This window comes from Heterodontus francisci, chromosome 23, assembly GCF_036365525.1.
Source record: "Heterodontus francisci isolate sHetFra1 chromosome 23, sHetFra1.hap1, whole genome shotgun sequence".
Lineage (NCBI taxonomy): Eukaryota > Metazoa > Chordata > Chondrichthyes > Heterodontiformes > Heterodontidae > Heterodontus > Heterodontus francisci.
The window spans coordinates 6966972-6993428 of NC_090393.1; the positions used below are offsets into that span (position 1 = coordinate 6966972).

At 42.6% G+C, this 26457-nt stretch overlaps 1 protein-coding gene across 3 annotated transcripts in view; it reads left to right on the forward strand.

Annotated features, from left to right (window-relative positions):
* Positions 1-26457, forward strand: part of galnt9 (polypeptide N-acetylgalactosaminyltransferase 9) — a 321001-nt gene that overhangs the window by 244888 nt on the left and 49656 nt on the right. For all 3 annotated transcript variants that reach the window (XM_068054617.1, XM_068054616.1, XM_068054618.1), the window contains one exon: positions 11249-11344. In XM_068054617.1, coding sequence (XP_067910718.1) covers positions 11249-11344 — 96 coding nt within the window. The remainder of the gene's footprint in view (positions 1-11248; positions 11345-26457) is intronic.

Here is a 26457-nt window from a genome sequence, read left to right on the forward strand (position 1 = left end):
TCATTTGATACTGTAGCAAAAAAAAAACTTTTTGCATTCCGACCAATTGTCTTGTCTTGTATTGGATGGGTTTTTGATGATTTGTTTTCTTTTGGAATGGTTTTTGACCAACTCTGTATATTCTGCAAAGTGAGAGAATGCCAAGGAGCATTAGTGTTGCGAAACAAAAAGAACTTGCATTGCCATAGCGCTTTTCTCAGCCTCATGACATCCCAAAGTGCTTTACAGCCAATGAAGTACTTTTGAAGTGTAATCCCTGTTACAAAGTAGGAAATGTAGCAGCCAATTTGCATACAGCAAGCTCCCACAAACAGCAATGAAGTGCATGACTGGATAATCTGTTTCTTTTAATGATGTTGGTTGAGGGATAAATATTGGCCAGGATGCTGGGTAGAATTGCCCTGCTTTTCTTTAAAATAGCGCCATGAGATCTTTTACATCCACCTGAGAGGGCAGGTAATGCCTTGGTTGAAAATGGCACCTCCGACAGTGCAGCGCTCCTTCAGTACTGCATCAGAGTGTCAGCCTACATTATGTACTTGAGTCTCTGAAAAGGAGGACTTACCACTTTTTCCCAATGTGGAGTTAAGAATGAGGAATTAACAGTCGGGTAGATTTTCAATGGATTATAGTAATGGCAGTTTCTATATCAGTTTTGGGTACTGCCTGTGCGGAGTTTGCAAGTTCTCCCTGTGACCATGTGGGTTTCCGCCGGGTGCTCCGGTTTTCTCCCACCGCCAAAGTGATAGGTAAATTGGCCATTGTAAATTACCCCTAGTGTGGGTAGGTGGTAGGGAATATGGGATTACTGTCGGGTTAGTATAAATGGGTGGTTTCTGGTCGGCACAGACGCGGTGGGCCGAAGGGCCTGTTTCAGTGCTGGATCTCTAAATAAATAAAATAAAAAATAAATCAAGTAGTTGATCCACATTATCAGTTTTATGCCTGATTGGTAAGTTGGAAAACCATCCCCCACAGTTCCATCCTCATTCATATACCTCTCATACATACATGCATAGTTTTGATTATCCTCGTGCAAAGCTTACTGTTTACATTCCTCGGCACCGCACCTTAGAAAGGATTTATTATCCTTGGAAGGAGTGCAGAACAGATTCAGCAGAATGTTACCACAGCTCCAAGGGTTAGATTGCGAAGAGAGATTACATAAACGAGGCTTGTATTCCCTGGAATATAGAAGGTTAAGGGGTGATTTGACTGAGGGTTTGAGAATTTTGAGAGGAATTGAGAGGGTGGAAAGGCAGAAACATTTTCTGCTGGTTGGGAAGTCCAGGACAACGGGACATCGTTTATTCTGGAAAGCCAGTTGTGAAGGATGATACTTGAGCCAATCTTTACACAGACTTACATTTATTTACAGAGTGAAACATTACAAGCTATACACCCCGTAACACAACCACCCCATAGTTTCAGTGTGTCTCTTTATATGTGCTCAAGTGAAACCCAATTAAACACAATTGATATACAATTAAGAGGCATAACATAAAAACCAGAAATTCCAGAGAGAAGTTAGGAGACACTTCTTCTTGCAAAGAGTGGTAGAAGTGTGGAACTCCCTCCTACAAAAAGCAGTAGATGCTGGGACTCAATTAATCATATTAAATCTGAGATCCATAGATTTTCGCAAGACAAGGGTTGTCAAGATAAGGGTTACGGAACCAGGGCAGCTGGATGGAGTTAAGGTACAGAAAAGCCATGATCTCACTGAATGACAGAACAGGTCTGAGTGGCTGAATGACCTCCTCCTGTTTCTGTGCTCCTAAATCCTAATCCCTTTCACAAAACCATGCTGACTATTCCTGATTACCTTGAATTTTTCCAAGTGCCCAGCTATAACCTCTTTAATGATCGATTCTAACACCTTCCTCATGGCAGACATCAAGCTAACTGCCCTATAGTTACCTGTTTTCTGCCTCCACCCACCACCCCCCCCCCCCACCCCTTCTTCAATATCTGTTATTTTCCAGTCTGATGTAACCTTTCCAGAATCTAGCGAATTTTAAAAGATTAACACCAACGCATCTACTACCTCATTAGCCACTTCTTTTAAGACCCTAAGATGAAGCCCATCAGGACCCGGGGACTTGTCAGCCCACAGCTCCATCAGTTTGCTCAGTACCGCTTTTCTGGTGATTGTAATTTCACCAAGTTCCTCTCTTCCTTCCACTTCCTGATTTACAGCTACTGCCAGAATGTTTTTTGTATCCTCTATAGTGAAGACAGAGGCAAAATATTTGTTCATTTCATCCGCCATTTCCTTATTATCTACTATTAACTCCCCATTCTCACTCTCTAGAGGACCAACACTCACTTTACTAACTCTTTTCCTTTTTAAATACCTGTAGAAACTCTTGCTATCCATTTTTACATTTCTAGCTAGCTTCCTCTCATACTCTAATTTCTTTCTCCTGATTAACCTTTTAGTCATTCACTGCCATTCTTTATATTCTGACCAATCATCTGACCTGCCACTTATCTTTGACTTCATCTTACATTATGGTTAATATTAGGGGGCCTGTAGACCACTCCCAAGAGTGACTTCTTTCTCCTACTATTCCTTATCTCCACCCAAAATGATTCTACATCCTGATCTCCTAAACCAAGGTCATCTCTAACTATTGCACCAATGCCATCCTTCATTAACAGTGCTACCCCTCCACCTTTATCTAACTTCCTATTCTTCTTATTTAATGTCAAATAACCCTCAATATTCAGGACCCAATCCTTGTCATTCTGCAGCCATGTCTCCGTAATGGTTATCAGATCATATTTATTTACTTCAATGTGCGCTATCAGTTCACCTACTTTGTTATGAATGCTACGTGCATTCAGATACAGAGCCTTTAGTTTTGCCTTTGTGTTATCTTTGTAACATATAGTCTTGACTGTTGGTGTGTTATTAGGTTTTTTCTCTCTGTCCCTTCCTTCCATTCTCTGACCTTATTACTATATGCCTCCTTAACCACCTTATCGACCTGTCCTGCTACCTTCAGAGATCTGTGGACATTCACTCCAAGGTCCCTCACTTCCTCTACACTTCTCAGTATTTTCCCATTAATTGTGTATTCCTTTGCCTTGTTTGACCTTCCAAATGCATCACCTCACACTTCTCCAGGTTGAATTCCATTTGCCACTTTTCTGCCCCACTGACCAGACCATCAAGATCATCCTGCAGCCTATAGCTATCCTCTTCGCTAACTACCACACAGCCAATCTTCTTGATCATGCCCCCTACATTTATGTCCAAATCTTTAATATACTGCACAAAAAGCAGGGTACTCAGTACTGAGTCCTGCAGAATGCCACTGGAAACAGCCTTCCAGTCTCCCACACCAGTCTTTGAGCCATGTATTCATTTCACTAACCTTATGTGCCCTCTGCCAGTTGGCACGTGGCTCAGGTAATAATCCAGAGATTATGACCCTTGAGGTTCTGCTCGTCAATTTGCTGCCTAGCTCCTCATACTGTCTAAGCAGAACCTCTTTCCTCGTCCTACCTATATCATTGGTACCTGCATGGACCACGACAATTATATCCTCCCCCTCCCACTCCAAGTTCCTGTCCAGCCCTGAGCTGATGTCCTGAACCCTGGCACCGGGTAGGCAACACAGCCTTCTGGATTTATGCTATCGGCTGCACAGAACAGTGTCAATCCCCCTCACTATACTATCCCCTACTACCATTACATTCCTTTCTGCTCCCCCCACTTGAATGGCTTCCTGTACCACAGTGCCATGGCCAGTCTGCTCCATCCACCTTGCAGACCTCACTTTTGTCCACACAGGTTGAGAGCATCTCAAACCTGTTTGACAATTGCAAAGTCTGAGGCTCCTCCACTACTGTCTGCACAGTCCCTTTACCTGCCTCACTCATGGTCACATCCTCCTGTCCCTCCCTGCTGACCAAAACAGATGACCATGTTCTAAGAGGTATGACCATCTTCCAGAACAAAATGGCCAGGTATTTCTCCCCCACCCTTATGTTGCACAGTGTTTGCAGTTTGGTTTCCAGATCAATAATCCTGATCTGGAATTCCTCCAACTGCTTACACTTTCTGCAGACGTGTTTACCCTGGATCGCCTTGGCATCCAAAAACTCCCACAGACCAAGCTGCAACATAACACCTGGTCCTGCCATTGACTTATGCTGTTAGTTAATTTACTTTAATTACTTTCTTAATCACTTAAAGACTCCAGCTGCTGGAGCTAAAAATGATAGGAAAAGGAGCCTCTCTTACCCCCTCTGCACCAAACTCCCACATGCACCAAATTCTGGCTTCACTCTGGCAATATCGCACTCAGGCAAATGTCTCTTCTCACCTTGTCCCCTCACTGTCGAAGGAGCCTTGGTGAGTTGCTGCAGTGCATCTCATATATTCATGTACCATATACACACTGCTGCCACTGTGCATCGGTGGTGAAGGGAGTGAATGTTTAAGGTGGTGGATGGGGTTGCCAATCAAGCGGGTTGCTTTGTCTTGGATGGTGTCGAGCTTCTGGACTGTTGTCTCCACAAGGACTGTGCAGTGGTCACTCCTATCACTACTGTAATGGACAGATGCATCTGTGACAGGTAGCGGTGTGAGGACAAGGTCAAGTAGGTTTTTCCCTCTTTTGTTGGTTCTCTCACCACCTGCTGCAGGCCCAGTGTGGCAGATAGGCCCTTCAGGACTTGGCCAGCTCAGTCAGTTGTGCTGCTGCGGAGTCACTCTTGGTAATGGGCATTGAAGTCCCCCACCCAGAGTACATTCTGTGCCCTTGCTACCCTCAGTGCTTTTTCCATAGTGGTGTTCAACATGGAGGAGTACAGATTCATCAACAGGAGGTTTCTTTGCCCTTGCTTGACTTGATGCCAAAGGACTTCATGGGATCCAGAGTCAATGTTGAGGACTCCAATCCAGCAATCCAGTTTTCATGGTGAGAGTGGTAAGGTTGAGTAAGAGGTTTACACCATGAGAAACATAGCACCACCCACTCTGCAGCCAACAAACCGAAGTGCAACCAACTATAACAGCATACAACCCTCCACACACTCAAGATCCACCATACAGCGAGAACATTACCACAGGATAGATTAGCCGACCAATCAGAAGCAAGAACAATAGCATATACTGACCAATCATGGAACAGAATAGCCAACTAATCAGCAGTAAGAACAATAACATGTACCGACCTATCACAGACACACTAGGCCTGACCAATCAGCAACAAGATCCTGCCCAAACGCCCAACCTACATCACATATAAACCCACTTCTTCCACAGATCCAGTCTTTTCTCCAGAAGACAGCTGGAGTTCGTTGCCCTAACTGTCCTTCTACGAACTCATCTTTCAAAAAGCAACTACTCTTTCCAGAGCAATTCACATGGTGTAAATCATCTTAATCAACCAGTCATTTCATTATGAGAGTAGCGTTTTAATTCTAGATTTATTAATTAAATTGAATTTCCACCAGCTGCTATGATGGGATTTGAGCTCAAGCCTCCAGAGACTACATTAAGGACCTCTGGATTATTGGTCCAGTAATATTACCATTATGCTAACATTATTGCAAAGTGGTCTTTTACTCTCTGATACTTATGTTTTCCCATGTCCCATTTTCAAAACTACTGATGCTGAATAAACTGAGCACAAAGTTTGCCCAAATCTCTGTCATGGCTTTTAAATTAGTGCGTCAACCTTCCATTTCCCATTTGACAGCTATTTGAACTAAGCCAGCAGTGAAATCCAGAATAGAGAATGTGCGGTGTGAAAATTAATCAGTGCATTTTCTAAAACAGCTGGAATTGAAATTGTAATTTACATAGTCATTTAAATGCAATAAGAGACTCTTTAATTTGCAGCCCACACATACTATTCTGCTGGATAATACTAGCAGGTTCAGTTCTATCCAATCGGCAGTGCAAGCAATGAAACAATTCCACTAATAAAGTGAATCTGTACTTAGTATAGAGAAACCCTGGACAGTTAACTGTGTGGATGGGACAAGAACAGTACTGGTTTACAAAAACCTTTGTGTTTTGGACATGGGGGCTATTTCTTCAGATATTAATGAAAAAGATAGACATTTTAAAATTCTCACCATTGTCATAATGCAGTAAAATTAAAAAAAGGCTTTTACTAATCTCATTTCAAATATTGGACCATGTCATCATCTACCACTAGCAATATTTCTTATTATAGTTTTAATTATTTCCTCTTAACCTTTTTTGTATTTTATGTAGGTTTAAAAATGTACGACAGAAGACTAGAAATGGGTAAAAAGAAAATTATTGTTACAACTTGAGGTCTGCCTGCAATATTCTCTCAGCTACAGTGGCACTGGTTACTTCCATAAGTCATCCGAGCATCTTATGTTCAGGAATGCACCCATACTGCTCATTATCTAATTATTCATCAGCATAGTCTACAGGTCTTGTGATCTGACGGGTTTTGTGTCTTTTTTACAAGTGCCTCTATGTGCTTTGCTGATGTTTTCTGTGTCAGTTGTGGCTCAGTGGGTAGCAGTCTTGTCTCTGACTCCAAAGCAGGTCAAGTCCCAGGGACTTGAACAGAAAAAATACAGGCTGACAATTCCATGCTGTACGGAGGATGTGCTACACTGTTGTAGGTGCCATTTTTTGGATGATGCTAAATTGAGGCCCTGTCTGCTCTGCCAAGTGAATGTAAAAGTTCCCATGGCAATATTTCAGAGAGCAAGAGAGTTATTCCCGGTGTCTTGGCCAATATTTATCCCTCAATCAACATCACTAAAACAAATTATCTGGTCATTATCACATTGACGTTTTGGGAGCTTGCTATGCACAAATTGGCTGCCGCATTTGCTACATTACAACAGTGACTATACTTCTAAGTACTTCATTAGCTGTATTGAACTTTAGGATGTCCCAAGACCAAGACAGTCTTTCTTTGATGAGACAGGCTTAGAAACACTTCAATTAGATGAGGCCTGGTCTAAATCTTTAAGCTACATTACATTACAGACAAAAGAGATTTACGGAACACTCAAAGCTAAAACCGTTGCCTTCAATTAATCTTTCTTCTAACCTCAACAAAATTAGAAGAATGTAAACCTCCGCCCTGTCCCTTTCGTGGGCAATTGCAGAAATGGCCTCCTGCGCTTTAGCTTCCAACTCCAGCCCCCGGGCTTATACCTCACTGAGTCCTCTTTAAAACCTGAATAACTGCCTGTATATCTCATTTCTCGTGTGCTGTCTGAGTAGTCACAGGACATGGAAGGGCTGGGCTGCTGACTTCTTCCCCATTTGGGAATTCACCAGCATACCTGTCATGCAGACGGTATAACCCTCTTCCTTGAGTATAGTCTCAGCAGACTCCTGGCATTGTGTGTGCAGGTATGAATCCCTAAAGCTAACACTCATTATATAGAGGACCTTGGCTGAGGTGTTTTCACTTGAAGCCTAATCTACATTTCACAGCTCTACTGTTCTGTGAATTTAAGCCTTAATGCTTACATTTTAGATTCATTGCAACATTTATAATGTAAACTAAAATGAGATCCTCCATAGAGGGAGAGGCATAGTCAGAAATGGTGATATCCATAAATGCTGGAAGTGGGAAACGAAACATGAAGTGGCCTTTTTCAGGATCATTTGGAGCTGTGTCTAGTTTTTGCTTTTTGACTTTTCAAATAAAAATCCACTTTTGTGACTTATAGTAAATCTGAAAGCAAAGCACATTTTCTAAAGCCACTCTCCTCTGCTGACTGGCTGTCTGAAGGGGAACTGAAGCAGAAATGGATTTTTCCTGAGAGACCAATGTCCTTAAAATAACCTTAGGAAAGCTTTTACTTTTCAGCAGTTCTGGCTAATGGTTGCATAAAATGCCTCCATCTCTTTTTTTTAAGCTTTATATATTCAGTCTGGCTTCCTATTTCAGCTCCTGCGTTAAAAGCAATGTTAATGGCGGTGAAGAATAAACACACAGTCAGCACTGGGGAGTGGGCCAGTTTTCCATTTTGGGCACCTGGGGCTGGATTTTCAATCAGGGATCGGGTCTGGAAACGGGGGCTGGTTCTGGGTCCTGATCCTACATGTCATGCTTTAGCAAGCCCATGGGGATTTTCAAATCCTCAGCCAATTAATGACCAGAAAGTGGGCTCACTGTCCAACCAAGGACAGCGGGCAGGCTCTCGGCCCTGGAGGGCCAATGGGAGGCCCTCCAGTACTTAGTGATCTGCAGCCCCATTAGCCAAGGAGGGAGCTTCTGATCTGAAGATGGTGTTATGACCGAGGCAGGAGGAGTGCACTGTCTTTTCTAGTTCCACTTCTCCACAGGTCACAACATATATTTAAACGTTTACTCAATGACTGATACAGTCAATCATAGACTCTACTCTTTATCCCAGAATAAAATACACCAACCAGCTTTCTTTAATAAACAACAAAATGATCAGTTTATTATAAAACAAGACTTATCCTGTAACAAAGCAAAGCATTAACACAGATTGAAATATGAGGGTTCCCTTTTAAATACCCAACATACACACACTGGTTAAAGACAAAAAAAAAGAAATATTCTCTGCAGAGGTCTTTTACAAAACAAAAACAACAAAAAAGAATACTTTGGCCCAATACTTGCTAATTCTTGAAGAAAAAGGATATGTTGTGTCTCAAAAATGGCATACACTCTGGCATCTACGTACACATAGATGGATCTCTGGGATCTTTTCTGGAGCAGTTCTTTTGAGGCAGTGTTGAGAATTAATCTGGCAGGCCTTCCAGGAGTGTGTCAGGAGAAATGCGCATCAGGGGTTTTAGCTCTCACACACTAGATTTGCAGGGTTTTTTCAAAGAGGTAGAGAAAGAGGAGCTGGATGTTTTTCAGCGGGCTACAAGCACAACTGCTTTCAACACAGACAACACCACAACTGAACCAAAACAATATCCCAAAAGTGAAACCTGCTGACCACCATAAATCTTGGCATGTCACTTCTCTGTAACCATCTTCCCAAGTCACCAAAGTTTCTGTTGTGTATTGAGCTTAAGGCATGTGACATCCAGTGAAGGTTTGTTTTCAAACAAGACCTCTCAGTGTCCCTTGTAAAAAAACACATCCATGGAATCTTTTCAGTTTTCCCAGATAAACCAACTTCCATAATTCTAAAATACGATTCCTCGAAAAAAAGATTTAAAACATAGAAGCAGTTTCATAACATTGGAGAGAGAGAGAGAGAAGGGTAGGTATGTTTTTTTTGATATTTTAAGAAGCCACAGCTGCCTGGCCGTGATCCTGAAGAGGCAACACATCCAGGGACGGTCAGCAGCCGCAACTGTAGCCCAGTGGCCATTAAGGGTCTGGAGGGATGTGGGGTCCCTTCTGAGATCCATCAGCCCCCCTCTGCCACCTGCCCACATTGGCCTGGACATGGTCCAAACCGACATGGACTGCCCACATGGACAATTGGAAATTCCAATCCGCACGGGGACAGGCCTAATTACCAATAATTGGCCTATGTTGATCATTCAAAATGGTTCAGGCTTGGGATTGTGGCTGTGAACTGGCATAGAGGCAGACGGTGCCAAAGTGCACGCCTGCCCGCCTCCAATCCGAACCCTGAACGGATTTAAAACTCCAGTTCATTATGTCAGGAACTATGCCAAAGTGAAGTAGAGCATCATTAGACACAGAGTAATGTTCCCTCTTTTGCAGCAGTGGAACTTACTCGAAAGCTCAGCTCCCATCCTTCCAGCCTCTCTGAGTGTGATTGCCATTTTGTTGAACAGCACACATCACAGAAATATACAGCACAGAAGGAGGCCATTCGGCCTATCGGGCCTGTGCTGGCCTTTTGGTAGAGCTATCCAATTAGTCTCACTCCCCTGCTCTTTTCCCATAGCCCTGAGATATATCCAATTCCCTTTTGAAACTATTGAATCTGCTTTCAACCACCCTTTCAGGCAGCGCATTTCAGATCACAACAATTCAATGTGTAAAAGAATTTTTCCTCATCTCCCCCTTCGGATCTTTTGCCAATTATTTTAAATCTGTGTCCTCAGGTTACCAACCCTGCTGCCAGTGGAAACACTTTCTCTCTATTTACTCTATCAAAACCCTTCGTGATTTTGAACACATCTATTAAACCTCCTCTAAACAAAAATTCCAGCTTCTACAGTCTCTCCACATGACTGGAGTCCCTCATCCCTGGTATCATTCTAGTAAATCTCCTCTGCGCCCTCTCCAAGGCCGACATCCTTCCTAAAGAGTGGTGACCAGAATTGGACTCAATACTCCAACTGAGGCCAGATCAGGAATGTTATAAATTGAATTCACATCTGACTCTAAGGGTGAGATTTTAACTCATTCAAAACCCATTCACTTAGATAGAGTTAAAATCGGGCCCTTATTAGCAACAGGGAGAGGAGAAATATTTCTCCTATGAATTAGGGCAGGTCTTTGAGAGATCTTACATTAAGATGAGGAAGTAGCTCCCAAAACTGGGAACTCGCTTCAGTGGAAACTGTGAGATGTACTAAAATCAAACGGTTTCTTCGGGCCTTAGCCACATTTCTATCCTCACCCTTAACTAAGTCACAATCACAAAAAAAGCTTTGTCATGAAAGGTTGAACAGGCTAGGCTGAGTGGTGACCTGATAGAAGCCTTTAAGATTATGAAGGGTCTAATAGGATAGACAGCGAGAAGATGTTTCTACTTGCGGGACGAGACCAAAACTAGGGGTTATGAACATACGATAGTCACTAATAAATCCAGCTGGGAATTCAGGAGAAACATGTTTCCCCAGAGAGTGGGGAGAATGTGGAACTCGCTACCATAGGGAGTGGTTGAGGTAAATAGTATTGATATATTTAAGGGGAAGCTGGATAAACACATGATGGAGAAGGGAATAAAAGGATAAGCTGATGGGGTGAGATGAAGAGGAGGTGGGAGGAGGCTCGTGTGGAGCATAACACCATAGATCTGTTGGGCCGAATGGCCTGTTACTGTGCTATAAATTCTATGTCACTCTATGAAGCCTTTTCTCATTTTGATATGACACCCCACTGAAAGTATATTTCCTTCCATGACCTCATGATCTGCTGAATATTTCTGGCTGACAAATTGCTCCTGACCAATGATTATTTTTGCTCTAAAATGCAAAGACAGCAAACTGGAGTTGCCAAAAGAGCAGCATCGACCTTTAGCAAGAAAGCCTTTCATGGCCCTTCAATAAGATCTGTGTAGCTTGATTTTGAACCTTTTAATCCAATAGGTACGAAACAGCAAAGCGAGTGGCTATTGCTTAGACCAAGGCTCGGAGGAGGAGGACAGAGCCATTCTATATCCATGCCACGGCATGACCTCACAGGTAGGAGCACTGTTCCATGCATTTTCATTTTAACCTTTAAGATATGTGGAGGATAAAGAAGATATTTCCAAAGGTGCGTGTTAAGTGTCAAACTAGATATTTTACATCAGACTTAATTCCAGAGCCAATCAATGCACATTATGAAAACTATTCTAATCCTATTTGATGAAATTTATGGTCAGGAAAAGACTGGCTGGTTAACAAAGTCAGTCTCTTAAGCCTGTTGTGAGAGGGGATTGACAGGCGTAAAGGCTCGAATGGAACAGATGAGGTTGCTTCTTAATTTAATCAAATATCAAAGGCTAAACAAGTTACAGCATGCTCAGTGAGTCAGCAGTGTACCTCTCTAATTGTTTCATCTGACAGTGATAGGAAAATGAGGTGTACAACATCACCCACAGTCAAGCATTCTGCTCTGCATTGGCTTTTCAAGGGTCATGATCTGTAATCACCATGGCTACCTTGGTCAGTCACAGACTGAACTCTGCCATAACGCTCACAAAATTGGGATTAGCGCAGTTTAACTGGAGTGATTACATAGGATTGCATAGAATTTACAGCACAGAAAGAGGCCGTTCAGCTCAACCCATCCATGCCGGTGTTTAAGTTCTACGAAAGCCTCCTCCCATCTTTCCTCATCTAATACTATCAGCATAACCCTCGATATTCCTTTCTCCCTCATATACTTAAATCCCATTAAACTCACATTCTCGCCATTCTCTGGGTAAAGACATTTCTTCTGAATTCCCTATTGGATTTCTTGCTGACTATCTTATATTGATGGCCTCTAGTTTGCTCTTCCCCACAAGTGGAAACATTCTCTCTGTGTCCACTCTATCAAAACCTTGCATAGTTCCAAAGACCTCTATGAGGTTACCACACAGCTTTTTCTTTTCAAGAGAAAAGAGACCCAGCCTGTTCATCCTTTCCTGTGTATATATACCCTTGCATTCCAGGTATCATCACCCTCTCCAGTGCCTCAATATCTTTTTTTTTGTATAATATGGCAACCAGAATTGTGTACAAGTGTGGTCTGACCAAAGTTCAATGCAAGTTAAGCACAACTTCTTTACTTTTCAATTCTATACATCTAGAAATAAACCCTAGTGCTCAGTTGCTTTTTATAGCCTTATTAACCTGTGTCGCTACTTTAAATGATTTGTGTATTTGTCCTCCTCTACCCCATTTAGATTCTTATTTTCTAAGTAATATGCAACTTCCTTGTTTTTCTTAGCAAAATGCAATCTCTCACGCTTATCTACATTGAAATTCATTTGCTGTGATCTCACAGGAAACCTCAACAAAAATGGAAATGTGCAAAATGAGGTGTTATGTTGAGATTCGGCTAGTCATGTTTGTTTTGAACTATTTTGTGACAGTACAAATTGACAAATAGCTCCATAAATGTGCACTACTAACATCAAGGGTCCTTAAAAACTGTAGCAAATGGCACAGAGTGTTGCTATTATCCTACACTACTAGATTATTTTAACTATCATTTTGCTGCAATAGATGGTTTCAGATGCATTAACAATGTAGAACATTATTTAAGTGTATATGATGGCAACCATTTTCCTCCTGATCCATTTGAGTTTTGGTCCTTATACCGAGCCTCTTGTTAAACCATTGTACAACAGAAGGAACTACTGCTGCCACTGTTGTGTTCATGTGACATTTATTTGCCCTCTGCTTTATTGTGGTCATTAACCTGTTCACTTCAGGTAGATGAGAACCTCTGCCAACACAGGGATTGTGACACCAGCTCAACTCTCTGGTAAAATCAAACACAATTCTAACTCTTCAATGCCAGCACAATGCTAAGTCTTAAGTTATATTTTGTAATATACAATTTCTGATACCCCAGACCATTAGCAATGGTGTCCTTCAATTGGCTTCCATAGGGGCATGAGAGTAACCCACACAAGTTGTCTATCCCTCTCTCCCAATTAGTGCTCACCGATCTAGCTCAGTAATTCCCTCCCTGATACTTATCAGGTTAGCAATTCCCACACGCTCATGCACACAGCCATATTTTGCCTCAATGCATAACCCTCTTCATCACATCGAGTTTGTCGTACCTATCACCCTTTGTCACAATTTGCTAATACTTCTGTGGGACACCAAAAGTACACCTGGCTCTATCACTTTCACTCGAGAACATCCATGCTCGCTATTCAGTCATCCCAACAGTGGTGGCACCGTGAAGTGGTTCCCAAACCTGCCAACCATTTTGGCCAATTACAGCAAACACTGCTGAGCACTGCCCTGGGACATTTTTATGATGTTAAAGTCAAGTTGTATTGTTTGCTGTGTCATCTCTGGCTCGGTGGGTAGCATTCTCACCTCTGAGTCAGAAGGACTTGAGTGCAAAATTCAGGCTGATTTATTTGCAAGATGTCTGTGTCTTCTTTTACTTGTTTTCTCAAATAATTGTATTTGTTCTCATTTTGCAAGTACTGAGGGAGTGCTGCACTGTTGGACGTGCTGTCCTTCGGATGAGACATTAAACCAAGGTCCTGTTTGTCCTCTCAGGTGGATGTCAAAGATCCCATGGCCACTATTTGAAGAAGAGCAGGGGAGTTCTCCCCAGTGTCTATCAACTTTTTTCTAACATAAACAACAACAACAACAACTTGTATTTATATAGCACATTTAACATAATAGAACATCCCAAGGCACTTCATAGGAATGCTATCAAATAAAATTGGGCACTGAGCTACATAAGGAGATGTTAGGACAGGTGACCAAAAACTTGGACATCTTAGAGGATGAGAGAGGTGGAGAGGTTTAGGGAGGGAATTGCAGAACTTAGGGTCCAGGCAACTGAAGGCACAGCCGCCAATGGTGGAGTGATTAAATCAGAGATGTGCAAGAGGCCAGAATTGGAGGAGAGCAGAGATCATGGAGGGTTGTGGACTTGGAGGAGGTTACAGGGAAAGGGAGGGGTGAGGCCATGGAGGAACTTGAAAACAAGGATGAGAATTTTAAAAATGAGGTGTTTCCAGACATTGAACCAATGTAAGTCAGTGAGCAGAGGGATGAACTTGGTGCGAGATATGGGCAATAGAGTTTTGGATTAATCACTGCATTGGAAGTCTACACATATGTTGCTGCCACAAGTACTGTCATCTCCCTGCTGTGTGTTTTCATGTCTTTTGCTAATGTTTTCACCAACTCTGGCATGCTGTTCATCTTATACTGTATTGCAAAGGAAATGTTGGAAAGAATGTTTATTATGGAGCCAAAATGTGTTCATTTACTATGGCTACATAGTTTAAATAATGCTCATCTATTTTTTATTTAATCATTCATGGGAATAGGGCATCACTGGCAAGGTAATACTTTATTGCCCATCCCTAATTGCCCTTGAGAAGGTGATGGTGAGATGCCTTCTTGAACCGCTGCAGTCCATGTGGGATAGGTACACCCACAGTGCTGTTAGGAAGGGAGTTCCAGGATTTCGACCCAGCGACAGTGAAGGAACGACGATATAGTTTCAAGTCAGGATGGTGTGTGACTTGGAGCGGAACGTGCTGGTGGTGTTTTTCCTACGCATCTGCTGCCTTTGGCCTTCTTGGCTGAAGAGGTTGCGGGTTTGGAAGGTACTGTTGAAGGAGCCTTGGTGCATTGCTGTAGTGCATCTTGCAGATGGTACACACCAAGGCATGTTAATCCAAGCCATTAATGGCTCCATTTTAATTCCCAGGTAGGATTGCAGCCCAGTCCAGCATCAGTAGTAGGGGGCTTGGGCGAATTTAAAGGCTGGGCCTCAATAATGGTAACAGCCAGGCTTAGCAAGAATCAGCTGCCCGACTGTTGAAGTCAGCATGAGGTCACCAGAGCAATGACCCTTGGCACAAGGTGGTGAATCCCAGTTGGCGGAAAAGTGGGGAGTGGATTGGGGGAGCGAGCTCAGGGCAGGGGATGTCCTGGTTGGGGCCTGTAGGAACACTCCTGCTGAGGTTGCCAACCTGCATGATTGGCCTGGAGTCTCCAGGAAATGAAGAATATTCTCCAGGACTGCTACCAGCAAAAACCCAGCAGAAAAATAATAGGACCATTGAGCAAAATTTTCTTTGAACATTTTCATTTATCAGTTCGCAAAATAGTGGAGTTTGGACTATTTGACTGAGAGTCAAAAATCACCCAATCAGGTGTCAATGAGTCTGTTTCCTTTCTGATTGGCCGTGGGGAGGCAGTGCGCCTGCACGATGGACCAATGGTGGGCATGGAGAGGGTGGGGTGTTTTGCGGTGGGAGGTCATGTGATAAAAATTCCAGGAATACGGCCAACCAGAGCCAGCAAACTCTTGCTCTTCCTGATCCACAAGGAAACCTGCAATCATTTTTATTAAAACTTAAGCTTGCTGGCTCTCTCCTGGCTCCTGCTCCCAGCAGGTATAGTCTGATGGGGAAACCTCCATTGCACTCGTCCTGTTTAAGGCTCGGGTTAAAATGGCAGATCAGGCCCAATCGGCACGCTTAAAGAAGAGCCGCCGGAAATTTAGTGGGTAAGTCCTTCTGTCCATTTTAACTGCCCCTCCCCCTTCCTGCTTACCAGCAGGCATGAGAGTTAAAATTGAGCCCATTGTTAGCAGTAGGAAAGGGATTGTGTTACATTGAGTGTCCAGCACAGAAACAGGCCAGTTGGCTGAACTGGTTTACACTGGTGTTTATGCTTTACATGAGCTTCCTCCCACCCCTCTTCATCTCATCCTATCAACAGAACCTTCTATTCCTTGCTCCCTCATCCCAGCTTTCCCTGAGGCTGGTCAAATTTCATTAACTAACATGTACATGGAAAAGGAGAGGAGAACCATAAATTGTGTCAAAGGTTCATTAGCTGCAAGCTAAAGAGAACTTTAACATAATCAAGAATGAAGTGTAGCCCTTCATCGGTCCTCTCGTGTCTCATGAGAATAAGAAATTCTATAAACGCACTCTCCCATCACTCCTTTATTGCCCGGTAGCAGTCAGTGCACATCACTCATTGCATTTAGATTGAAGTTCTGCTTTAACATATCATTACTCATCAACTAGCTGCAGTTGCCATGGCAATGAGCAATCGCAGCAGAGCCAGAAACTAGCCACTTGGATATAATTGGATGGCACATAGAAACATAGAAAATAGGAGCAGGAGTAGGCCATGTGGCCCTTCGAGCCTGCTCCGCCATTCATTATGATCATGGCTGATCATCCAACTCAGTAACTTGTTCCCGCTTTCCCCCCATATCCTTTGATCCCTTTCGCCCCAAGAGCTATATCTAACTCCTTCTTGAAAACATACAATGTTCTGGCCTCAACTGCTTTCTGTGGTCGCGAATTCCACAGGCTCACCACTCTCTGGGTGAAGAAATTTCTCCTCATCTCAGTACTGAAAGGTTTACCCTGTATCCTTAGACTATGACCCCTGGTTCTGGACTCCCCCACCATCGGGAATATCCTTCCTGCAGCTACCCTGTCAAGTCCTGTTAGAATGTTATAGGTTTCTATGAGATCCCCTCTCATTCTTCTGAACTCCAGCGAATATAATCCTAACCGACTCAATCTCTCCTCATACATCAGTCTCGCCATCCCGGGAATCAGTCTGGTAAACCTTCACTGCACTCCCTCTATAGCAAGAACATCCTTCCTCAGATAAGGAGACCAAAACTGCACACAATATTCCAGGTGTGGCCTCACCAAGGCCCTGTATAATTGCAGCAAGACTCCCTGCTCCTGTACTCGAATCCTCTCGCTATGAAGGCCAACATGCCACAGGTTGCACACATTGAGCAATCAGGGCAGTGTACAGTGATGGTTCACTGTAGTTGATATTTATACTCAGAGGGCATCAGAGAAAGACAAGAGGAGAGAAAGATTAGTTGCATCTGCACGGGAATGTTCTTTACCCTACAAATAGTTACTGAGATTCCCCCTGTTCCCTCCCCCCATCCCCTTCCCATCCTCTAAAGTTCTAAAGCTTCCGAAAAATCCGTGAATCTTTTTGGACAGTATTGTCTCACCCTGCACCGAGTACAGTTTCAGTTCATCCAAACTCTGCTGCCTATGTCCAAACTCACACCAAATTCCGTTCACCTCTCACCCCTGTGCTTCCTGAACTACCCATTCCAGCAATGTCTTGCTTTTAAAATTCTCATCTTCATGTTCAAATCCCTCCATGGCCTCATTCCCTCCCTGGGCTGGATTTTGTTCTCAGCCCAATGTCAGGTTTCGTGGTGTTTAGGCCCGAACTACTTTTCTTACTTCATTCATTCTCAGGGGCATGGGAGTCACTGGCAAGGCCAGCATTTATTTCCCATCCCCACTTTCCCTTGAGAAGGATAGTGTTGGGCCTTCTTCTTAAACCACTGCAGTCCGTGTGGTGAAGGGGCTCACACAGTGCTGTTACGGAGGTGGGGGTTCCAGCATTTTGACCCAGCAATGATGAAGGAATGCCCATATATTTCCGAATCGGGATGGTGTGTGTGTGTGACTTGGAGGGGAACTCGAAGGTGATGGTGTTCCTTTGCTTTCTCTACACAACTCCAGTTTTGAACTAGTATGACTCTAGTGCCACAGCCACAGAATGAATCTTTTGGTATCATCTAAGTATTAGCAACACACAAAACTGAGGAGCAGGAAAAGATCACATTGGTCCAGCAAGCCTGTGTTATCCCTAAAGACACTTTCCTCCTGTATGATGCGATGTCCGTCTCAGCCGGAACTGGTCCAGCTCCCTCTTAAGGCCGAGAATCAGCACCCACCACGTCAGCTGGCCGCCTGTTCCCAAGGCTCACTCCTCTGGAATGTACAGTTGACACAGGTTCAATGTAAAATGCATGAATCCCTTATTCATCTGCTTTTAGATCAAACACAATTGCTGGGTGTGCAAATGGATCATAGTTAGTCATATCCTTTTAAAATATTAATTAAAGGATACACACTGAATGAGTGATGTAGATTAAGTGTTGACTATTTATAATCAAAGTGCCTTATCTTGATTAATGTTCATTGAGTTAAAGTTCACACAAATCAACGTGTTCGGATATGAGTGTTTCCCAGCAGATGGGCTCAGAACATTCCATTAATCTGCATGTATTTTCCCTTTTATCCAGAGATTACTTCAAAACTCCTGGGAGCTGTTGTTCAGATGGATTTTAGAAGTAATTGCCAACCATATACTTATGGAAATAGCACGCAAGTTAGAAGGTATTTAAGCAGGAACATGCAGGACAACACACAGTGTCAGGGGAATGAATTGGAATTTGCAAGCTGACATGGAACCAGTCAAACAATTTATTATTCACAAATATACTCAAAATGTGACTATTCATAGAAAGATGCAGTGCAGAATGAGGACATTCACCCCTTTGTGTCTGTGCTGGCTTTTTGCAGAGCTATCCAATTAGTCCCACTCCCCTTGCTCTTTCCCCACAACCTGGCATTTTTTCCTTTTCAAGTATTTATCCAATTCCCTTTTGAAAGTTATTGTTGAATCTGCTTCCACTGCCCTTTCAGACATCGCATTCCGGATCACAACAACTTGCTGTGTCAAAAACAAAATTTTCCTCATCTCTTCCCTGGCTTTTGTCGCTAATAACCTTAAATTGATGTCCTCTGGCTACCGACCCTTCTGCCAGTGGAAACAGTTACTCCCTCTATGCTCTATCTTTCATAATTTTAAACACCTCGATTAAATCTCCCCTTAACTTTCTCTGCTCAAAGCAGAATGTTATGTTTACGCCAGGTTTCTGGATACGGTATGTATATCTGATTTATCTCAGAGCAATGCAGATATCACACTTGTAGTAAATCACCAACTAGTTTATTTACAACACTTTAAAATATAAATAGTTCTTACACAATCTCAATACATGTCTTCTCATAACAGTGTATTTTCCTTTGCCGTAGAACCTTCTAGTTTCAGTTTTAACTCTTCAGCTCTACCCATAGCCTTAAGTAATCAAACATAGTGAACACAGATAAATGGACAGACTGATACAATCAAACCCAGATTCATCAAATACTACAGAGAACAGTCCCAACTTCTTCAGTCTCTCTCTGCATAACTGAAGTCCCTCACCCTGGTGCAATTCTAGCAAAACTCCTCTGCACCCTTCCCAAGACTTTGAAGTGCTTCCAGAAGTGTGGTACCCAGAATTAGGAAATATCAAATTGACGATTCTCTTCAGGTTAACTGGTTCAGGAAACGAAAAACATCTGATCTGCAAAGGAATGCAAAAGATTGGAAGTTATGCTACAGTTGTGTTGAGCTATTGTTGTATACTTGCACTGTTAGGTAAAGGTATAAAGGGATAATGAACAAAGGCGGGGAAATAGAGTTAAGATATAGATCAGCCGTAATCTAATTGAGTAGTGGAACAGGCTCAAGAGTCTGAATGGCCTCCACCTATTCCTATGTTTTTAAGCTGTTCTTCCAGGGGTAGCACTGAGATATATCGTTCAAGCAGATTAGTAAATTAATAAAATTGTGCTTGATACAAACAGGAGGAGACCATTCAGCCCCTTGAGCCTGTTCCATCATTCAGTGAAATCATGACTGACATATATCCTAATTCCATCAACTAACCTTGGCTCCATATCATTTTATATACTTGCCTAGCAAAATTCTATCAGTGTCTGATTTAAAATGATTAATTGAGCTAACTTCCAGCACATTTTATGGGAAAGAGTTCAACATTTCTACCACCTTTTGCATGAAGAAGAGTTTCTTAACATTACTCCTAAATGGTCTGGCTCCAACTTTAAGATTTTGTCCCCTTGTCCTAGACTCCCCCACCAACGGGAAAGAGTTTCTCTTTATCTACCCTCTCAGTTTCTTTCAAAATCCTCACAAAGAGACACCTCCCTGTAAATGGGGCCCCCATGGAGAGAGTCTCACTTATAAAGAATCCCAAGAAAATGCCCACCTCAGTCTACCTTGAAAAAATGTGTTGAAGCACCACTCATATTGGGAATTAAAGTCCTGCAATTCAGATGCAAGTCTGGAGGCAAGAAACATTTAACTGATTTAAAATTTTAAAAATGACACTGTGACAAAATCAATTTCGTAAAACTCTGTCTGCCTTCCGATGTACTTTGAACTTTATCCTTGATTTGTTAACTCAATTTCATCCAGTCTGATGAATGCCAAGCCTTTGTAAACCAGACAGTGGAAATGATACATTTATCATTATTTCCCAGTCTGATTACTTTCTGTGGGGAGAATCCCAAGCAGTTGTGTTCATGAAATGCAGCATAATATCACATACAGTAAGAATACTAAACAAGTGTCCTCACACTTCATCGATCCATTATTCTTTATTGGATTAAAGGCAGTGACAAAGTGGGGATATCATTAAAGGTTTTTTTTTTAAAGGAATTGAGAGCTGGGCACAATCATTTTTCTTATTCATTCCCAAGATGTGGGCGTCGCTAGCTAGGCCAACGTTTATTGCCCCTCCCTAATTGCCCTGGAGAAGGTGGTGGTGATCCACCTTCCTGAACTGCTGTTAGGGAGGGAGTTCCAGGATTTTGACCCAGCGACAGTGAAGGAACGCCGATATAGTTCCACGTCAGGATGGTGTGTGACTTGGAGGGGAACTTGCAGGTGGTGGTGTTCCCATGCATCAGCTGAACTAGTTCTTCCCAGAAAAGTGAGGGAAAATTAAAAATTAGGATTATAAATTCTATAGAAGTCTTTACATTATGGTGGTAGATGCTGGGGTAGATGTAGAGAAGATGATTCCACTTGTAGGGGAGTCCAAAATTAGACGCCACTAATATAAGTTTAAGATAATTGGCAAAAGAACCAAAGTGGAGATCAGGAGAATTTTTTTTTAAGTTGTTGTGATTTGGAACGCGCTGCCTGAAAGGGCGGTGAAAGCAGATTCAATAGTAACTTTCAAAAGGGAATTGAATAAATTAAGGGGGCAATTTACAGGACTATGGGGAAAGAGCAGGGGAAGTGAGATTAATTGGATAGCTCTTCAAAGAGCCGGCACAAGCACAATGGATCAATTGGCCTCCTTCTGTATGATTCTAATTCTATGAGCTGTGGATCGTCTAACTTACTTTGAAGATTCTCTAGTTACTTCAAAAAAATTAGAGTCATAGAGCTATAGAGCACAGAAACAGGCCCTTCGGCCCATTGTGTCTGTACTGGCCATCAAGCACCTAACTGGATAAACTCTATTCCACACTTCCTAACACAACTGCCAGCAGTGAGGCATAAGATCCTCTAAAACAAGGGTGTCCAAGCTTCGTCTTCATGAAACTTAAGATGCGCCTGGAGACATGCAAGCGACATTAATCGGTTGGAAATTTCCTTCTGACCTGGGATGAAGTCCTGGCTCAACAGTGGTGGGAGTGATTCGGAGTGGGTGGATCGGGAAAAAGGATCTGGAAAAACGGATCTCCAATCCAAAGAAGTCACTGTTGGGGGTTTCCTCCTGGAGCTGAGCAGGCTGAAGTTTCATCCCACTCCTGCCTCAGGATAGGCTGATCTAGAAAAGGAGGTGGGGCCAACTCAATGGCCGAAAGAAAGAAAGAAAATAACTTGCATTCCTATAGCACCTTTTATGGCTTCAAGATGTCCAAAAGTGCTTGACAACCAAGTGTAGTGTAGTGTAGTCACTGTTGTAATGTGGCAAATATAGCAGCCAATTTTCACACACCTAGCTCCCACAAACAGCAATGTGATAATGACCAGATAATATGTTTTAGTGATGTTCACTGAGGGATAAATACTGGCCCAGGACACTGAGGAGAACTCCCCTGCTATTCTTCAAAATTGTGGTTGTAGGATCGTTTACAACCACCTGAGAGAGAAGACAAGGCCTCAGTTTAATATCTGATCAAAAAATGCCACCTCCAACAATGCAGCACTCCCTCAGTACCACACTAAAGTGTCAGCCGAGATAAAATTGTGACTCTTGTCCCCCTCCCCCATTTCACTGGTGCCCAAGATGGGCCTAAACTGGTGCCTGGCTGGTAAATGTAATCCTAAGTACTCTGGTGAGACAATGAGTATAGATAACCAGCATAGTGGGAATGAGGAATCTTGGCTTCATAAATCCCAACCTTGAATCTCAGTCTCAGAAGTTCCTGCTCCCATTAATTCGCACCTACCTCAAGCTTCTGATAGTAACAAGGTGCTGGTGTTGTGAATTTAGGATTTATCCACCAATGATAGAACACAAGGCGACATGAAGTCCTGTGACATTGATCACAAGTTGTGGGAGTCAGTTGTCAGCGTTCGCCAGAGCTGGCGGACAGCCATAAAGGCGGGGCTAAAGAGTGGCGAGTCGAAGAGACTTAGCAGTTGGCAGGAAAAAAGACAGAAGCGCAAGGAGAGAGCCAACTGTGTAACAGCCCTGACAACCAATTTTATCTGCAGCACCTGTGATCACTCTAGAATTGGCCTTTATAGCCACTCCAGGCGCTGCTCCACAAACCACTGACCACCTCTAGGCGCTTACCCATTGTCTCTCGAGACAAGGAGGCCAAAGAAGAAGAAGAAGATAGAACAGCACCAGAAACACCCTTTCCAAGCCTCCAGAAATTCAAACTAGAATAAAAACAGCATCTGAGGAATATAAACACCAATACTTCCCTGGGACTCAGGAGTACAAGCCACAGGATGGCTCCCTGCTGTTTATGGATAAAGTTTTCTCTGCCTCAGAAAAAGAGAACTGCTGCATTTTAAACATCTTAAACATGCTCGTGCACACATTTCTCTGCCTGTTAATTTGAGCAGTGATAGAATTCAAACATCTGCAGGCAACTTTTTTTCAGATGTGGGCACAGTCAGCATGGTACTGTGGTAGATAAGTGGGACTTCACTGTGATAGTCTTCTTTGGCCTCCTTATCTTGGGAGACAATGGGTAAGCACCTGGAGGTGGTCAGTGGTTTGTGGAGCAGCGCCTGGAGTGGCTATATAGGCCAATACTAGAGTGACAGGCTCTTCCACAGGTGCTGCAGATAAAATTGGTTGTCAGGGCTGTTTCGCAGTTGGCTCTCCCCTTGCGCTTCTGTCTTTTTTCCTGTGATAGTAAATCACACAAAACAAGTAGGTTTTTGATCTTGATGTATATCACAGTTTAGGGTCCCATTCTTTATGGATTCCCTTTGGGGATCATTCCTTGAATTGCTGATTCTCGAATTGGACATCTGCTTAATCTCTGGTCAAACTGATATGATCACAGAGGAAGCGCCTTGGAGGGGAAAAGAGACAAGAGTGATGCAAGGTATAGTTGATTGAGATGTACAGCTGCAGGCAAAACCTTTGTTTCAGACACTCAGAACTCAACGGGACTAAAAACCAGCAGAAAGTGCAGTCGATTCATACAGTTCTGCTTCTGTTTTGCTCTTACTTCATATTCTACACAACTTTATGCAGTCACATTGGGGAACAAGAATATCTGGTACATTGGGGAAGGACTTCAAAATTTAGGCAGTTGGATTTAACCTCATGTAGGCTTGTAATTGGAGTTTTTTCATCAGTGCTGTAGCCTTTCCCATTTCACTAACAATATTTTTGTTGGTGATTTTTTTATGCTGTCAGATATTCGCACTCTCTCACTGTCAACCTCTGCCATCTGTGCAGCAGTTGCTTGCATTAGAACACAATGATTTGTGAATAGAGAAATGCTAAAGCCTCCGCAAAACCACCCCCAGAATGAAATTCCTACCATGCGGTTAATGAGGCATCAACAGCTCTCTGGGCTGCTCATCTCAGAACCGTTTAAAGAATGCTAACAGCCCAGTGTCGTTCTCTATGTGGGTCTCTGTGTGTGTGAATTAGTCCTTGTCAAGGTGAGGTGGATGGAACACCAGCCATTTCAGACACCTCAGTATCAGCACCAAGCAATCTCACATCAGTCCACATATACAGGTACAGAGTAAAAGTACCCCTACTCTGCCCCAACAATGACCTGTATTTTGCGGTAGTAATGATGGTGAAACTGTCACTATTTGCTTGTCATTACTCCTCTGAAAGTGACAACAACTTCTGGAGTCCGCACATGCGCAGTTAAAACGTGGAAATCCAGAAGTTGCTGTCAGTGATTCTATGTTTCACCAGAGAGTGCGCTGTTGAGGTCCCACCGACTGCAATTAGGTAGAAAGCACTGAAATGATGAGAACTTCCATTTTTACCATTAGTCTTGCTGTAAAAACCTTTGAAAAAGTTGCACCTTGTTGAATGAGGTGTAACTGAGTTTTTAACAGCATACTGAGTTCATAATTACTGCTAACTATCCCCATTGGCCCTGAAAGAGTTGTTTTACATTTGTTGAATGCCAAATTTATTCATTATAATAAATAAATTCCACATTTTTTTAAATAATAAAAAAGTTAAAGTTTGTTGTCATTTTAGCTTCTACCTTAATCTCAATGTGCATGTCCCGATTATTCATTACACCATCTGTAAACAGTTAAAATTTAAAGTGAATGGATTCAGTGGTTCTTACTTCCTGGTTTGCCTACTATGAGAATACTTCAATGTGATTGGCTGCTTACCCTGCTCCTGCACACTTGGTGATCCCCTGAGTTGGCATTAGATTCAAACTGATGTCGGGAAAGGGGAAATCTGCGCCACAGAGATCACTAGATTTTTGTGGGCAGCTTTATTTGAGCTCTGCGGTGAGCACTGTTGCTTCGCCACAGACTACCAAATCCAGCCCTTTATGTTTCAACTTACACCTGAGAAGATCACTTTTTATTGCTCCAGAGTGACGTCTCTCCATTCCTGACTTCAGCCATCCCATGATAGCTGCAGCGAATCCTAATCTAATCCCAATTAGGGCCCAGTTTTAGGGAGTATGGTCCCACACAAGAGTGCCTCATTCAGAATTAGATTTACAGGATTTTACAATTATGAAAGATATTACAAGAGGAAACTTAATGATTGTCTCCACTGGTTGGAGAATAGGTAACAAGGGGGCATCAACTTAGGGTCTTTCTGTATTTTTTGTGGAGTTTGGGTGACTCTGGCAAGGTAGCATTTAATGCCAATCCCTAGTTGCTCTGAAAAGGTTGTCCTTCCTAAAACAATTACATTAAAACTGAGTGCCTTGTGTTACGACCAGGTGAACAATATGTATAGGGGTCTCTTGCTGTCTTCACCTGGTCTTACTGTAATAGGGTTTAAATTTAAACACACTATGTTTTGAGCTCCCCCTTTGTGAATCCTTGTTCACAACTTTCCAATTACAAGGCAAATAAATGAGCACAAATAGGTTTTCTTTGGTTTAAAGCAGAAAGAGGAAATTTATTAAAACCTTAAAACTTAAACTCTAATTACAGTTTACACCTATGGATATATGACACGCTCACGCTAGCATGCACATGCGATATAAACATGCAGATAGGAATAGAAAAGAACAGAAGAAAAGATAAGTAGAACAGTTTGAGGCAATATCTTGTTACTGTTTCTCGAGCTTACTGTAGTCCTTGATTGAAGATATGGTCTTGCCATTCGTTGGGGCCCAGTATTAGTCTTAAACCTGGTACACGTAGGAAATCTCTCTCTCTTTTAGTTTCATGTGTTTTCACAAGATTCAGTTCCATGGGACGAGATGAAACAGACAGACAGGAGAGGCTGTAATTCTTGCTTCAGTTTCAGGAGAGATGTTTACTCCATGAGCACATGGCTTTGTCTCTGTACTAATCCTTTGTCAGGAGTTCAAAAAATCTGCCACAGCCAGTCAGTCATGTGAATAAAATCGACTGACCACTTCTGTTTATTGGAGGAACAGGGATTGGCTCCCTTTGTTTCCGCATTGTCTGGTACTATGCAAATGTCCTTCCGGTCAGAGATTGCAATTTTTAAAGTTTTAATGTTCATGTGGTGAAATAATGTGTGCCTCAATCTAGGCAGGTGGGGTTTGCCTGACACTTGCTAGACCACTTAAGAGGGCATTAAGAGTCACATGTTCCCTCCCATGAAGAACATTAGTGAACCTGTCGGGTTTTGATAATAAAATTACTTTGGTATGTCTTGAAAAGCTCTATACAACCACAAGCTCTCCATTTTTTCAGAACCAGTTGGATTTTTACGAAAATAGATGTAAATTGTTAAATTGCCTTGGTGGGATTTGAAATAATACTCTTCAGATTGTGAGTCTAGC